This window comes from Lithobates pipiens, unplaced genomic scaffold (assembly GCF_037356315.1).
Source record: "Lithobates pipiens isolate NorthernLeopardFrog02 unplaced genomic scaffold, aLitPip1_a1.2 Scaffold_16, whole genome shotgun sequence".
NCBI classification, from domain to species: Eukaryota; Metazoa; Chordata; class Amphibia; order Anura; family Ranidae; genus Lithobates; species Lithobates pipiens.
Genome location: NW_027507748.1, coordinates 191,133,805 through 191,148,583, shown reverse-complemented (window position 1 = coordinate 191,148,583; position 14,779 = coordinate 191,133,805). Strand labels below are relative to the sequence as shown.

The 14,779-nt window shown below is 45.6% G+C and overlaps 1 protein-coding gene across 1 annotated transcript in view; it reads right to left on the bottom strand.

Moving 5' to 3' along the window:
* The window catches only part of WWC3 (WWC family member 3), a 274,579-nt gene extending 265,209 nt beyond the window's left edge, over positions 1-9,370 (bottom strand). Inside the window, exon 1 of the mRNA XM_077480846.1 lies at positions 8,685-9,370. Coding sequence (XP_077336972.1) covers positions 8,685-8,917 — 233 coding nt within the window. The 5' untranslated portion in view covers positions 8,918-9,370. The remainder of the gene's footprint in view (positions 1-8,684) is intronic.
* Between the last annotated feature and the right edge of the window lie 5,409 nt (positions 9,371-14,779).

Below are 14,779 nucleotides of genomic sequence, written 5' to 3'. Positions count from 1 at the left end.
TGTTTTTTGTTCGGTGAAGTCCATTCATTCCAAAATCAAATGTTAAAAGAAAACAAAATCTTTTGAAGGACATTTGAAAGTCTTGGGAATGTAAAAAGAGCTTTTGTACACATTCTCCTAAATGTAGGCATGGATCAAAATTTGGCTGCTTTAGCTGGAATCGGCTGAATTTCGATCCATGTCTGGGCAGGCTGGTTGTACAGAAGTCGATCTATTGATCGATTTCTGTACATCCAGCCTGTTTGGGATTTCCCAGACGATCTATGCCGCTGGCTATAGCCAGCAACACTGATCAGTGTGTTTTGACAGCAGGGATGGCTCCCCGCCATCAGAACACAATAGCACAGTGGGAGTGATTCTCCCATCCACCTTCAATGTGTGGATGGGGGAATTGGGTCATTTATTTTTTTTTATTTTTATGGCTGAATGAAAAAAAATGACTAATCTATGGCCAGCTTAAGACTTTCCTAAGAATTTTTATTCGAAATTCATTAATGGCTGGCTTTAGTGTTATTTCATTGCTGTCTCCAAGGTAGCTGGCATGACACAAAGACTTCAGTGTGGCTGATGTATGAACTTCCAACCTTGCAAAGCTAAAATACTTTGGATTTAGTTATGCTGATCATATGATGAAGCATGCATTTTCCACACTCTGACCCAAAGCTTATGTTGTAAAGAGCTGAAAAGAAAAAGGAAGAAGATTCATGAACAGAGAAAGAAAAACCGAGCAAGCTTCTCCCAATACCTTTACAAGCCTGTATATTAAAGTGATTGTAAAGGATTTTCGATTCATCTCGATTCATACATACATCGGCTCAAACCTCCCCTTCTCCAGTCAACCGCTGGCATTCCTGGCCCCTCCTTTCTTTCCAGGGCCCCCACGAGAAGCTGCTTCCCATAGGGGCGCTCATGCTTGCTTACTCCCGAGCCCCACTGCTACATCCATTGACACAGACAGGGGGACTCGGACCCCATCCCCCACTCCCTTGTCACTAGCTTTGATTGGCCGGTGCTCCAGCAAAGCCAGTGAGACATGGAAGTGAGGGGGCCAGAAGACGTGCGCAGCACTGGATCGACTGAGGGCTCAGGTAAGCAAAAGGGGGGAGAGGGGCCAAAATCATTTTTTGAATTCTTTTTTTACCTTAATACAAGGAATGCATCAAGGTAAAAATGTTTAGGCTTTAGAACCACTTTAAGCATAAAGAACAGTCACTGGGCTGTACTGAACATCCTTTTGGAAAGAGAAGCAGGAGAGATGGGAGAAAATCCAAGTAATATTGATATATAAAAACAAAAAAGAATTAGACAAAAATGTACAGCATATGTACTGCTTCCCTTAGGGCAGATTTACACTTGCAGTCAGGGGGAGCGGTAAAAATAGGTGGTTTCATTGCGGTTTCACCACTCTTTGAGGCTGTAAAAGGCAGCTGAATGGGGCTATACATATGCTGCACACAGCCGAACGCAACTCATTCAAGTAAATAAGGCAATACAGCACCAAAACCACCAAGTGTAGCATTTGGCTCATGGCTGTGACGTGGCATTTCCTGTGACAAACCTGATTGGCTGTCACCCGCTGAATGCCTGCTAGCCGCCCTTGTCTCTGAAAAGCAATTCACTGCAGATCTACTGTGTACGCTTCACTGTAGAGTACTACAATACTACGTCAAAGGGTATTGCCATTCATTTTGGAAGCCCCCCCCCCGGTGCAAATATACAACACGCCAGCTATATAGCACACCACACTGCACAAAATAGACTGGAATAAAAAAATACTACAGCAACAATATTTCCAGCACTGGACCCTAGAATGCACTGCATTCATACAGTGTGCCTCAAAGTGTTAACGCAGCACTGTATAGCATAAATGGGCCCTAAGTTTAATTTCTGGTCAGAATAGGGAGAAGGGGCAGAAAATGGCAGATGTGACCACTGTGACCCCTATTCCTTTATCCCTTTGTGCACTTACCTATACTTAACCCCTTTGAGTCAATTAAAACAGAACCTTCACAAAGCATTTAAAATGCTGAAAGCACCGGCCTTTAGGAAAACTAAAGTGCAGCATCTGGTGTGAATGAATGACATTTTCCAGCCTGTTTCACAAAGCAACAGGAGATCTAATGTGATTTTCTATAAGAAGCTACTAACACGTCTGAGTACTAGTGGTATGCACGTCTGCCTACTACATAGACAGGACCAATTCCTACAATAGTAATGATAAGAGGAAACACAAGACTGTCTAAAAAAATGACAACAACAGGGACAATAGATTGTGTAGTGTTGTGACACTGGGACAACAAACTGTCAGAGGTTTTAACAGAAAAAAAAAAGTTTTGATTTTGGTAATACATACAGTTAAACTGAATACTTGTGGCTATGAACATTGTTAGTGCAGATCCCATCATCCCTCCATGGTTCTTCCTGCCTGTGGACCTTTGAATTGCTTTTGTTTAGGTGTTTCTGTGTTTATTTCCTGTTGTTTCAGAGATGTTGTATTAGTATCCTCTGTACCGTTCATGAGGTCCCTGTTTCTTAACCAGCATCAGGCACACGTGGAACTATTTAAAACTTTGAGGGCCGGATCACACCAGAATCATGTTCCTGTACGATTCCTGCTCCTTCTCTGCAGGGTGATTGTGCAGCCCCTCCATTTGAATGGGCGGCACAACTTACTGAAACACACAAAAAGTAGTGCATGCACTATTTTGAAATCGCTCATTTGGACAAAGCTGCTCCGAACAAATGACATCCTTCACTAAGGGCTCGTTCACATCAGAATCCAGTGCAAGACACACACATTCCATGCTCATTTCCCACAACGTGTTCAAAACGCACTGGGTGTGAAGTCTGCTGTGGGTGTCACTGTATTCCTAATGTCACAAAAAACGCAGATTGCAAAACTCAGTGCGTTTGCTTGAACTGGATCACATGGTACCGTAGTATTATGCAATCCAGTGCAGTGCGTTTTTGAAAAGTATTGCATGCACTGCTTTTGGTGAGATCCAGTACAATTTAAGCCCATTCAAATGAATGGGCTGAAAATTGCACCACACAGAATAGCAGAGGAACGCAGACTGCATTCCTGTACTATTAAGCCCTAACACATACAGCAGCTGTCAGCGCTGTATGACCTGTATTTAGCCTCGGCTACATACAGTATATGACCCTGTATTCTGGCAGCAGGATGGGGACTTCCAACATAACATGATCAAGTTGGGTGAGCGCTGTTCAGCCATTCTTTGTATTTTAAGACTCAGTACAAGACTTCCTCTGATTAGTTTAGGCAGAGATAATAATGTCTTTCCCCTGCCTCTCGGCCTCAGCCAGTCAGAAGAAGCCTTGTACTCTTCAGAAGACACAAGGCTTCCTGTGAATGGATGAGCAGCACTCATCCAAATTTATTCTGTTTCAGGAGTGGGATTATTAGGCCCCTTTCACACTGAGGCGCTAAAAATAGCGCCTGTGTAGCGCCTGAAAAAAAACGGCCCCCTTCACTCCAGTGTGAAAGCCGGAGGGCTTTCACACTGGAGCGGTGCGCTGGCAGGACAGTGAAAAAAGTCCTGCTAGCCGCATCTTTGGAGCGGTGAAGGAGCGGTGTATTCACCGCTCCTAAACCGCTCCTACCCATTGAAATCAATGGGACAGCGCGGCAATACCGCCGGCAAAGCGCCGCTGCAGCGGCGCTTTGCGAGCGGTTTTAACCCTTTTTCGGCCGCTAGAGGGGGTTAAAACCACCCCGCTAGCGCCCGCAGACCGCCGCTAAAACGACGGTAAAGCGCCGCTAAAAATAGCGGCGCTTTACCGCCGACGCCTGCACCGCCCCAGTGTGAAAGGGGCCTTAGACTTTGCAGTGCTCTGAATGTCAAAGTGAAGAAATTCAATGAAGCGCAGGAAAACAGCGGGAGTAACTATGACTCTCTTAAGGTAGCCAAATGCCTCGGGCCGTCTGGACATCTAATGGGAATCATTACCATCAACATCATTGTTTTTTTATTGGTTTGAATATTGATATTTATGTATATTATTTTGAATAAACTACATTGTATTTTATCCTTACTCTGTTGCCATTAAAGTCCCATTTATTTTGGGGGTACCTCCTTTCTATCTTTTGTATTAAGGATGTTGGCAACTTAATTAGGTATAGTTGGATGTTCATCCTTTATGTCTCCATTCATAATTAAAATACGATCGTAACATCATGTAATCTCCTAATCTGATCACAACGTGCGAATGCATTCTTGGTGCTGCTGCCTGCTGCAAAACAATCCATAATTCAATAACTCAATTTTGATCAGCTTTAATCAAACTGAGCTGATCTCCCATGGTGGATTGCCCTGGCAGATCAACCCAGTTTGATCAAATCATATCGTAACTGATCCTTAATCGTTCCGAAGGGAAGTTATGGCTATTCAATTGTTTGAAGATTTGATTGACAACAAAATGTAAACTTGTGTGGCCACCATTAGATCAACCTGACTGTACACTATATAGATTGACTAGGTAGGTCCTCTTATTACATGTTTTGTAGATCTAATGGTGACCATACAAAGCACAAGGACCTGCCTGAATGGATTGTTCAGGTGTGTCTTCCTATTACACAGTTTTAGAAAATCAAATGTACAGAGCTTGCACAGTCAGATTGTATAGTTTATGGTAATTTGATTGTGTAGAGATTGTAAGTTGTGGTCACTCTAAAGCCCCATACACACTATCAGATTTTCTGCTGATTTTTGTCTTCAGATTTCCCAAAACCATGTAGTAACAAGGGCCTGCCTGATTGCATATACATTGAAACTCCTAAGGTTTGTCCTCATATTATATGGTTTTGGTAAATCTGAAGGAAAAAATCAGCAGAAAATCTGATAGTGTGTATGGGGCTTTATGCTGGCCATACACGTATTGATTTTTGTTTTAGGAACATTCGCTTTTCGAAACATTAGTAGGGTCAAATCAGCGTTCATTGCCAACCACAGTGACATTGGAAAATTTGAAGGAGCAGCAAGTTGAAACCGAGGATGGAACTAATTGTACGAAATCTATCATACGACAACGGGGTTTTTTTGTTTAGTGTTTCTGATCATGCGTAGTCTTTCATATCTGATTTTTTTCGTACACAAAACGGACGAAAACAGTATACATTCAAACGAAAATAATTTGTTCTGTTCACGTACAAGAAAAATGTTGGCATTTGTCCCTGCGGAAATTTCCATTTGGAAAGTCTGAATCGGATGTGGAAAGTTGTGTACACACTATACGACAATCCAATGATTGCGCCGCGTATGGAATCTTTCTTTCCGATTTTCTTAGTGTGTAACCCACTTATGTGGTTTACATTCAGAAATTACTTTCATTTTAAAATCCAACTGTAAAGGAAAGTGAAGTTTTCAAACGACATTCGTCCATTCATCAAATGTACAAAGAATTTTCGTACGAATATTCTCATCCGAAAATCTATACGTGCAAGACCAGCATAAGGCAGCCCACAGATGAGCCCTTTATTTATGTTTAACCAGCCTGTTGATCAGCATTGCAGGCTATAGCCGGTGGCACTAATCCAGCGGGGGGAAAAACAACAGGCTGGTTGTATAAAAGTTGTCGGTAAAACCAGCCTGCCTGTAAATGGATCAAAACTCAGCCAGTCCCTGCTGAACCAGAATTATTGTGATCCATTTATGGCCAGCTTTAGGCTCTATTCACATTCAGGCTCCATGCACACTAGCGTTTTTTTATAAGTTCAAAGAATGCTAAAAAAAAATGTTGGATGAAAAACACTGATAATAACATTTTTTGTGCTGGCTTACAGTAGCATTTTAATAGCAGTACAGTACACGAAGAAAAAAAAACACTAAAAAAAAAAGCTATTTAGTAGCCTTATTCTGCTAGGAAAACGCTCTAAAAAACTCTACAAAAACATTTTCTTTTTATGCTCCTAAACACTGAAGGTTGAAAAATGCTTCTAGCATAAAATACCGTATATACTCGAGTATAGGCCGACCCGAATATAAGCCGAGGCCCCCAATTTACCCCCAAAAAACTGGAAAACTTATTGACTCGTGTATAAGCCGAGGGTGAGACATGGCTGTCCATCCCTGTGTGTCCGTCCATCCCTGTGTGTGTGTCCGTCCATCCATCCCTGTGTGTGTGTCCATCCATCCATCCATCCCTGTGTGTCCGTCCATCCATCCCTGTGTGTGTATCCATCCATCCCTGTGTGTGTGTGTGTGTGTGTGTGTGTGTGTGTGTGTGTGTGTATTCATCCATCCATCCATCCCTGTGTGTGTGTGTGTGTGTGTGTGTGTATCCATCCATCCATCCATCCCTGTGTGTGTGTGTGTGTGTGTGTGTGTGTGTGTGTGTGTGTGTGTGTGTGTGTGTCCGTGCAGCCTTGTGTATGTGTCCAGCCTACCTGTGTCCCAAGCCTCCGTCCCGAGCCGCCGTCGTCCCGAGCCTCCTCTGTCCCGTGCCTCCTCTGTCCCGTGCCTTCCGGTGTCCCGTGCCTCCTCTGTCCCGTGCCTCCTCCGCCCCGTGCCTCCTCCGTCCCGTGTCGTGCCGATGGATCGCCGCTCTTCTCGGCGGCCATTCTACGATTCAAAAGCTGCGCCTCCGTCCTCCGCCTGTGATAGGCGGAACACTCAATTTCCCAGCAGCCTGTGTTCCGCCTATCACGGACATCCTCTCATACTCGTCCGTAGTATGAGAATGAACGGATGTCCGTGATAGGCGGAACACTGACTGCTGGGAAATTCAGTGTTCCGCCTATCACAGGCGGAGGCGGAGAAGGAGGCGCGGCTTTTGAATTTTAATGTCCGCCGTCTGTCTGCTCGATACGCTGATCGAGCAGTCAGACAGCGGTGACTCGAGTATAAGCCGAGGGGGCACTTTCAGCCTCAAAAAAGAGGCTGAAAATCTTGGCTTATACTCGAGTATATACGGTAGTATGCAGGGACACATAGGCCTCATGTGCACAACTGCTGGTAAATGGATGTTCAGAGGCAGTTGGATGCTTTTTCAGCTGCCCCTGAACTCATCCAATGTTATCTTATGTGTACATGCATACAGGTTCGTTTAATGTCGTTTTTAGGCAATTGAATTTAGAGGCCTTTCTTTGAAGGCAAAAAAAATGAGTTCAGACGCCAAACGCGGCTAAAAGTGGTACCAGCATTTAGCCGTGCTTCGTTTACAGGCGTTTTTCGTTTTTGGCTATTTTGAAAAAAAAATGTTTTTTTTTTATCAAACGCTTCTAAATACAAATGCAGCAAAATGCTGCTAAACGTGGCATGTAAACACGGCAAAACGGACATTTCAAACATGGGTTTTTATCTGGCAAGTTAAATAAAAACGTCCTGTGTACTTTAAACCTTAGACCACTTTCACACTGGGGCGGTGGTATTCGGCAACTAGCGGGGTGCTTTTAACCCCCGCTAGCGGCCCAGAAAGGGTTAAACCCACCTGCAAAGCGCTGCTGCAGCAACGCTTTGCCGGCAGTATAGCCACGTTGCCCTATTTATTTCAAAGGGCAGGAGTGGTGGAGGAATGGTATACACACCGCTCCTTCACCGCTCCAAAGATGCTGCTAGCAGGACTTTTTTCAGCGTCCTGCCAGCGCACCGCTCCAGTGTGAAAGCCCTCGTGGCACACTGGAGACACTGCAGCGGCTCTTTCAGGGCACTTTGCAGGTGATATTTTTAGCGCAATAGCGCCTGCAAAACGACCCAGTGTGAAAGGGGTTTAAGAACAACACTATTTGCTTCTAGGAGCAGAAAAAATGCTAATAATAGCTTCTGAAAACTTAAAAAGATGCTTGTGTGCATGGAGCCTTAGGCCTTCCATACACGGTGCAAATTTCGCTTGATTCTCCCATCAACAAAAACAGTGTTGATGGGAGAATGCCTCTTGCCAGGCCATTGTCTTCCCCCGGTGCAGGGAGGAGGGTGGGGAAAGCCAACCCCCACCGGGAGAAGATAGAGATTATTGCTAGCGGCTACAGCAGCCACTAGCAATAATTGCAGGTAAAACCCGGCATGCTGGTTGTACCCAAGTTGATTGATCGATCAGCTTGGTACATTCAGCCTGCCCATACCCGATTCGAATCGTGCATGACCTCCCTTGCCTCTGAAGCCTAAATCGCATTAGGATCGGGCTACTGATAGGCAGTGAGGAAGCAATGTGACACCTCACAATTGCCTGTTTTAACCCCATTTGTGCCAACAATCGCGCCGCAACTGGGTGCATTGTATGCGGTTGCGAGGCGTTTGTGGGGCTTCCCTATAGACTTGCATATTTAGCGTTTCGGTGGGCTTCCATCACATGTTGGGGTCAACTCTGCCACGGCCACAGGGTGAAAACATCCCCTCCGCTGCCTATTGCAGCTTAACGGGGCAGCACGACCGCACATTTTTTTTTCTGCCCTCCAAGCGCTAGTCTAAACGAGGCCTAACGCAGAGGCTGCTGTGCAGTGCAATGCAGTGCTGATTGCTGCTTATCGCCCTGTTCTTTTTTTTTGTAAACTTTATTAAAATGTCACAAAGTTTTATTAGCGGCTGCAGTGGATTACATTGCACTGGAAAAAAAAGTCCTGCCCGGACATAAGAGACGAGGGGCATTTTGCCCTGTGATAGCCGCCCGGGCCCAGCGCATTTGGCGTGAATTTGGCCCTAAGCAGTAGCGTACACAAAGAGGATTACCTGTCTCTGGGGTCGATCCAGGAGGTCTTTCTGGTGTTGTGGTCGATGTAGAACACCCTCCCATCGTAGTCCCTGGCCTCTTCCCAGCCAGCAGGTAGAGGCAGCTCTGAGCTCATGCCTGGCAGTGCACACTGGGGAGGACATGCTGGTGGCTGCTGCTGCTGCTGCTGCTGCTGATGCTGTTGCTGTGACTGCTGCTGTCTTCTCCTCCTTCCAGCACTCAGCCAGGGCATGGCACTCACACAGCACTCAGTCCTCGTCTTCCTATGTCTGCTAATCTCCTTTTCCTGTCCCGGGACTGTGCTCTCCTTCCTCCCACACTACACCGATGTGAGGGGGAGATTCGCACACAACGGTTCCGTCTCCTGTCCCATTCTAGTCCACAAAAGTCCTCTCCCAAGTAGAAGAGTTCAGTCCCGTGCCACCCCCCCCACCCCTCACCACCCTGGCACAGCCGAGCTCTTCCTCCGGGTCCCGTGTGTGGAAGGCTCTGGACTTTGTCCGCTCCGAGCCTCGCTTCGCTCTAATGAGTTCCCAGTACAGTCATGGCACACAACTCACTACACAGTTCATGGCTGCTCCGGCCTGAGGGGCCACACTCCGCTTACAGTTCTGCTTCTAGTTCATCCATGTCTGCCCTCCTCACTCACTCACAGCCCTGTGTGTGTCTCCTTCCACACAGCCACCTCCCTCCCCTTCATCGCTGGTTCCCTCCCTCAGCTTCCTGAGCTTTCTTTCCACTCTCAAAGCTCCAATTTTAGCTAAAGTAATAATGTCTGCACGACACCACAAGGCACAGGCCATGTCACTGAGGGATGGAGAGGACACTGAGGGACGGAGGGGACACTGAGGGATGGCGGGCACACTGAAGGTTCCAATAAAGGTGTTGCCACACAACAAATACGTCCCATTCGTATTCTCACACAAAGTCACTTTGCAAATGCTGTTCTGTTTATTACTCTAATAAACGCCACATCGTTGGTCGTTAGGATGGAGAAAAACGCCCCAGTTTCGAGGGGCACATGTAGGCCTCATTCACATGGACGCTGAGGTCCGTACTGTGTGAAATGAGGTGTTTCTTAAGAGCCCTTTCACACTAGGGCCACTCGTGCGTTAGCAGTAAAGCGCTGCTCGTTTTAGCAGGGCTTGACCGCTCTTTCAGCAGTGCTTTTTGGCCGGGAGCAGGGCGCTTCTAATCCCCAAGAAGGGGTTAGAAACACCTGTGTTGCGGCGCTTCCAAAACGCTTTTCAGGCACTTCAGAAGCACAGGGCACAATGGCTGCATATGATAGGCACAAGTGGCTGCATATGATGGGCACTAGTGGCTGCATATGATGGGCACAGTGGCTGCATTTGATGGGCACAAGTGGCTGCATTTGATGCGCACAAGTGGCTGCAAATGATGGTCACAAGTGGCTGCATTTGAGTTGCACAAGTGGCTGCATATGATGGCCACAAGTGGCTGCATATGATGAGCACAAGTGGCTGCATTTGATGGGCACATTGGCTGCATTTGATGGGCACAGTGGCTGCATTTGATGGGCACAATAGCTGCATATGATGGGCACAAGTGGCTGCATTTGGCAGGCACAAGTGGCTGCATTGGATGGTCACAAGTGGCTGCATTGGATGGGCACAAGTGGTTGCATATGATGGGCACAGCGGCTGCATATGATGGGCACACGTGGCTGCATATGATGGGCACAGTGGCTGCATTTCATGGGCACAATGGCTGCAATTGATGGGCACAGTGGCTGCATTTCATGGGCACAGTGAGGCTGCAATTGATGGGGTGGGTTTCAATATTTTTCAGTTTGTTTGTGCCCCCAAAAAATTTTGAGCACCAGCCGCCACTGAGCACTGCCCATTCATTGCAATGGGCAGGGGCATTTTGGGAGCGCTGTATACGGCGCTCCCTAACCACCCCAAAGATGCTGCTTGCAGGACTTTTTCTAATAGCCTGCAAGCGCACCGCCGAAGAGCGAAAGAACTCTGGCCTTCACGTTGGGGCAACATGGAAGGCGTTTTACAGGCACTATTTCTAGCGCTAAAATGCCTGAAAACTGCCACAGTGTGAAAAGGCTCTTAGTTTGGAGAAGCCCACAGCTGTATGCAGCAGCTTACGCTACCAAATAGGGACGCAGCGTTTGTACCGACTGGTGTTGCCAACCTACCAGACTGAAATTTACTGACACGGCACTAAAACTTTACTGGCAAAGCCAGGTTATTACTGGCATTTCCAAAAGTTACAAAATTAAAGGGCAAATGTAGACACCTTTCACGCATGCAGACCGTATGCTTTATCAGTTCAGTCACTTTTTTTTCATAGAAAAAACTTATGAAGTTTACATCAGTTTTTCACATCTGTCCTTAACCACTGGAGTCCCGGAGCCATTCTTTCATGCACAAAAACCGACCGTTCATCTGTTTACATCCGTTTTTCGCCCGATCCATTTTTTAACAGAAAAAAATAGGGGTTTGATCCGTTCCAAAAACAGACAATGATGGAAGCGGATGTAAACGAACCATTTACATCTGTTTTTCCATTGAGATGCATTGAATTCGGTTTTTCATCCATCAACAGATAGATGAAAAACCAGCGGTCTGCATGTGTGAAAGGGGCCTTAGGCTACAATGATGTACAATATGCAATTAGCAATGTGATTTAAGGTAGATATTAAGACAAAAAACACATTTCTTATTTTGTTTTTGATATAGTAAGTAGCTCAGGGGCAGGACAAGAGGGCAAGAAATCAGAATAGGCGGCACACACATATGAAACTGAATCTCACAGTGACACTGACCGACATGACACGTCCACTCTTGAGTCACAGTGACAGTCTCACTCCACGCCAGGTGGTCCCTTCAAGTGGAGGTCCAGCCCCCCTACAAAAAAGCCTGAGGCTCTAATTGGCTTGAAACAGGTTGGGCTTGGGGCGTAGAGCACTGTGCCCCGAACCCACCCACTTGTGACACTAGCGAATCAATATTCGCTGTTGTCTCCTGGCTTCTCCCCCTGGCCAATCAGGACAGGAGGCGGATCGGTTTGGAGAGGAGGAGAGCCGTGGCCGTGGAGGGGGTGAGTGTGGACCTGGGGGGGGGGGGGGTTGGTTTGCTGCCTCCCCCCCAAAAAAAAGTTTAGCACCAGCCGCCACTGCTGGTACATTGTCGCATAGTAGGTCAGGTTAAAAAAAGACACAAGTCCATCAAGTCCAACCTATGTGTGTGATTATATGAAAGTATTACATTGTATATCCCTGTATGTTGTGGTCATTCAGGTGCTTATCTAATAGTTTTTTTTAACTATCAATGCTTCCCACTGAGACCACAGCCTGTGGAAGGGAATTCCACATCCTTGCTGCTCTTACAGTAAAGAGCCCTCTATGTAGTTTAAGGTTAAACCTCTTTTCTTCTCATTTTAATGAGTGGCCACGTGTCTTGTTAAAATTCCTTCAGCAAAAAAGTTTTATCCTTATTGCGGGGTCAACAGTATGGTATTTATAAATTATATTCATATCCCCTCTCAAGCATCTCTTCTCCAGAGAGAATAAGTTCAGTGCTCACAACCTTTCCTCATAACTAATATCCTCCAGACCCTTTATTAGCTTTGTTGCCCTTCTTTGTACTCGTTCCATTTCCAGTACATCCTTCCTGAGGACTGGTGCCCAGAACTGGACTGCATACTCCAGGTGAGGCCAGACCAGAGTCTTGTAGAGGGGGAGAATTATCATTTTATCTCTGGAGTTGATCCCCTTTTTAATGCATGCCAATATTCTGTTTGCTTTGATATCAGCAGCTTGGCATTGCATGCCATTTCTGAGCCTATCATCTACTAGGACCCCCAGGTCCCTTTCCATCCTAGATTCCCCCAGAGGTTCTCCCCCCAGTGTATAGATTGCATTCATATTTTTGCCAACCAAATGCATGATTTTAGATTTTTCTACATTAAACCTAATTTGCCATGTACTAGCGCCCACCCCATTCATTTGTTCAGATCTTTTTTCAAGGTTTCCACATCCTGCAGAGAAGTCATTGCCCTGCTTAGCTTAGTATCGTCCGCATATACAGAGATTGAACTGTTTACCCCATCCTCCAGCTCAATTATGAACAAAACTAAATAGGATTGGTCCCAGCACAGAACACTGGGGGACCCCACTACCCACCTCTGACCATTCCGAGTACTCCCCATTTACTACTACCCTCTGAACTCACCCTTGTAGCCAGTTTTTAATCCATGTACCCAGCCTTTGGTCCATACCAACAGACCTTATTTTGTACAGCAAACGTTTATGGGGAACTGTATCAAATGCCTTTGCAAATCCAGATACACCACGTCCACGGGCCTTCCTTTATCTAGATGGCAACTCACCTCTTCAAAAAGGTTAATAGATAGGTTTGGCAAGAACGATTCTTCATGAATCCATGCTGATTACTGCTAATGATACTGTTCTCATTACTAAAATCTTGTATATAGTCCCTTATCATACCCTCCAAGAGCTTGCATACTATTGATGTTAGACTAACTGGTCTGTAATACCCAGGGATGTATTTTGAGCCCTTTTTAAATATTGGTGCTACATTGGCTTTTCTCCAATCAGATGGCACCATTCCAGTCAGTAGACTGTCAGTAAAAATTAGGAACAATGGTCTGGCATTACTTGACTGAGTTCCCTAAGTACCTTCGGATGCAAGCCATCTGGTCTCGGTAATTTATTAATGTTAAGTTTCCCAACTGAGGAGAAGAATAAATTCAATACCTTAACCATCTCCCCATCCTTTGTAACCAGATGTCCTTCCTCATTCTTTATGGGGCCAATGTGGTCTGTCCTCCCTTTTTTACTGTTTACATACTTAAACCATTTCTTGGGACTTTTTTGTTCTCTTCCACTATGTGTCCTTCGTGTTTTATCTTAGCCACCCTAATTGCACCTTTACATTTCTTGTTGCATTTTTTTATAAAGTCTGAATGCTGATGATGATCCCTCAACCTTGTATTTTTTGAAGGCCTTCTCCTTTGCTTTTATATGCATTTATACATTGGAGTTAAGCCATCCAGGACTTTTGTTCACTCTTTAAAATGTATTACCCAATGGGATGCATTGGCTAATGCCCTTATTTAATATGCTCTTAAAGCAAACCCATCTCTCCTCTATGTTCTTTGTTTCTACGATTTTGTCCCAATTCATGCCTTCTAGCAAGGTTTGTAGTTTACTTGCGGCTTCACTGCCGGTTCCCTACTGCGCTGCTTTGTGAATGACCCAGAGGTGGGGGAGGAAGGAGGGGGCTGAACTTCTGGGGGACCTCACTGCATCTTACCACAGCCAGGTCTACCTGAAGTTGGGACAGGTACCTGTCAAAAAAAGTCACCCCCCCCCCCCCCAAAAGGTACAGATTTTATGTAAAGGTGAATTTACAGTTTAAAGTATAACTAAAGGAAAAACTTTTTTTATAGTTTTGGATGGAGTGGAGAAGGAATTAGAGCCCCCGTAAGGTCTATGCCCTTGTTAGGGAGATTACCCTTTTTTATGTGTCCTGTTTACCATTATCATTGAAAGTGAAAGTAAAAGTAATCTTCCAATGGGGACACTGGTTCTGATGACCTGGGGGGCCCCAAGGGATTCTTTTAATTTTTAGGAATTTCCTCTCACTTCCTGTTTTGGCTATGGGACAATAAATGAAGGGAAATCTCCCCAATGACAATGTTTTTAATGGTGGAAGAAGGGTATTTATATATGTGTGTGATTTTTGATACTATTTTTATTCAATATTTGACCTTTAAAAAGATATTTTGTATTTACTTTATTTTACTTAGTTGTTTTTGATACACATGTGTCCTGTGAAAGCAGTTTCCCTTATTGCCGGTTCACACAGCGGGCGATGCGAGGCGACACGACTCGCCTCGCCTCGCTCTCGCAAGTCGCCCCCGTTCTGTACAATGGAACCGTTCTGAGAGGAGCGACTCGAGTCGCTCCGACTCAGAAAAAAGGTTCCTGTACTACTTTTGGGCGACCTCGGGGCGACTTGCATTGACTTCTATACAGAAGTCATTTGCAAGTCGCCGCTGAGGCCGCGGCAGGTCGCGGCGAGGCAAGTCG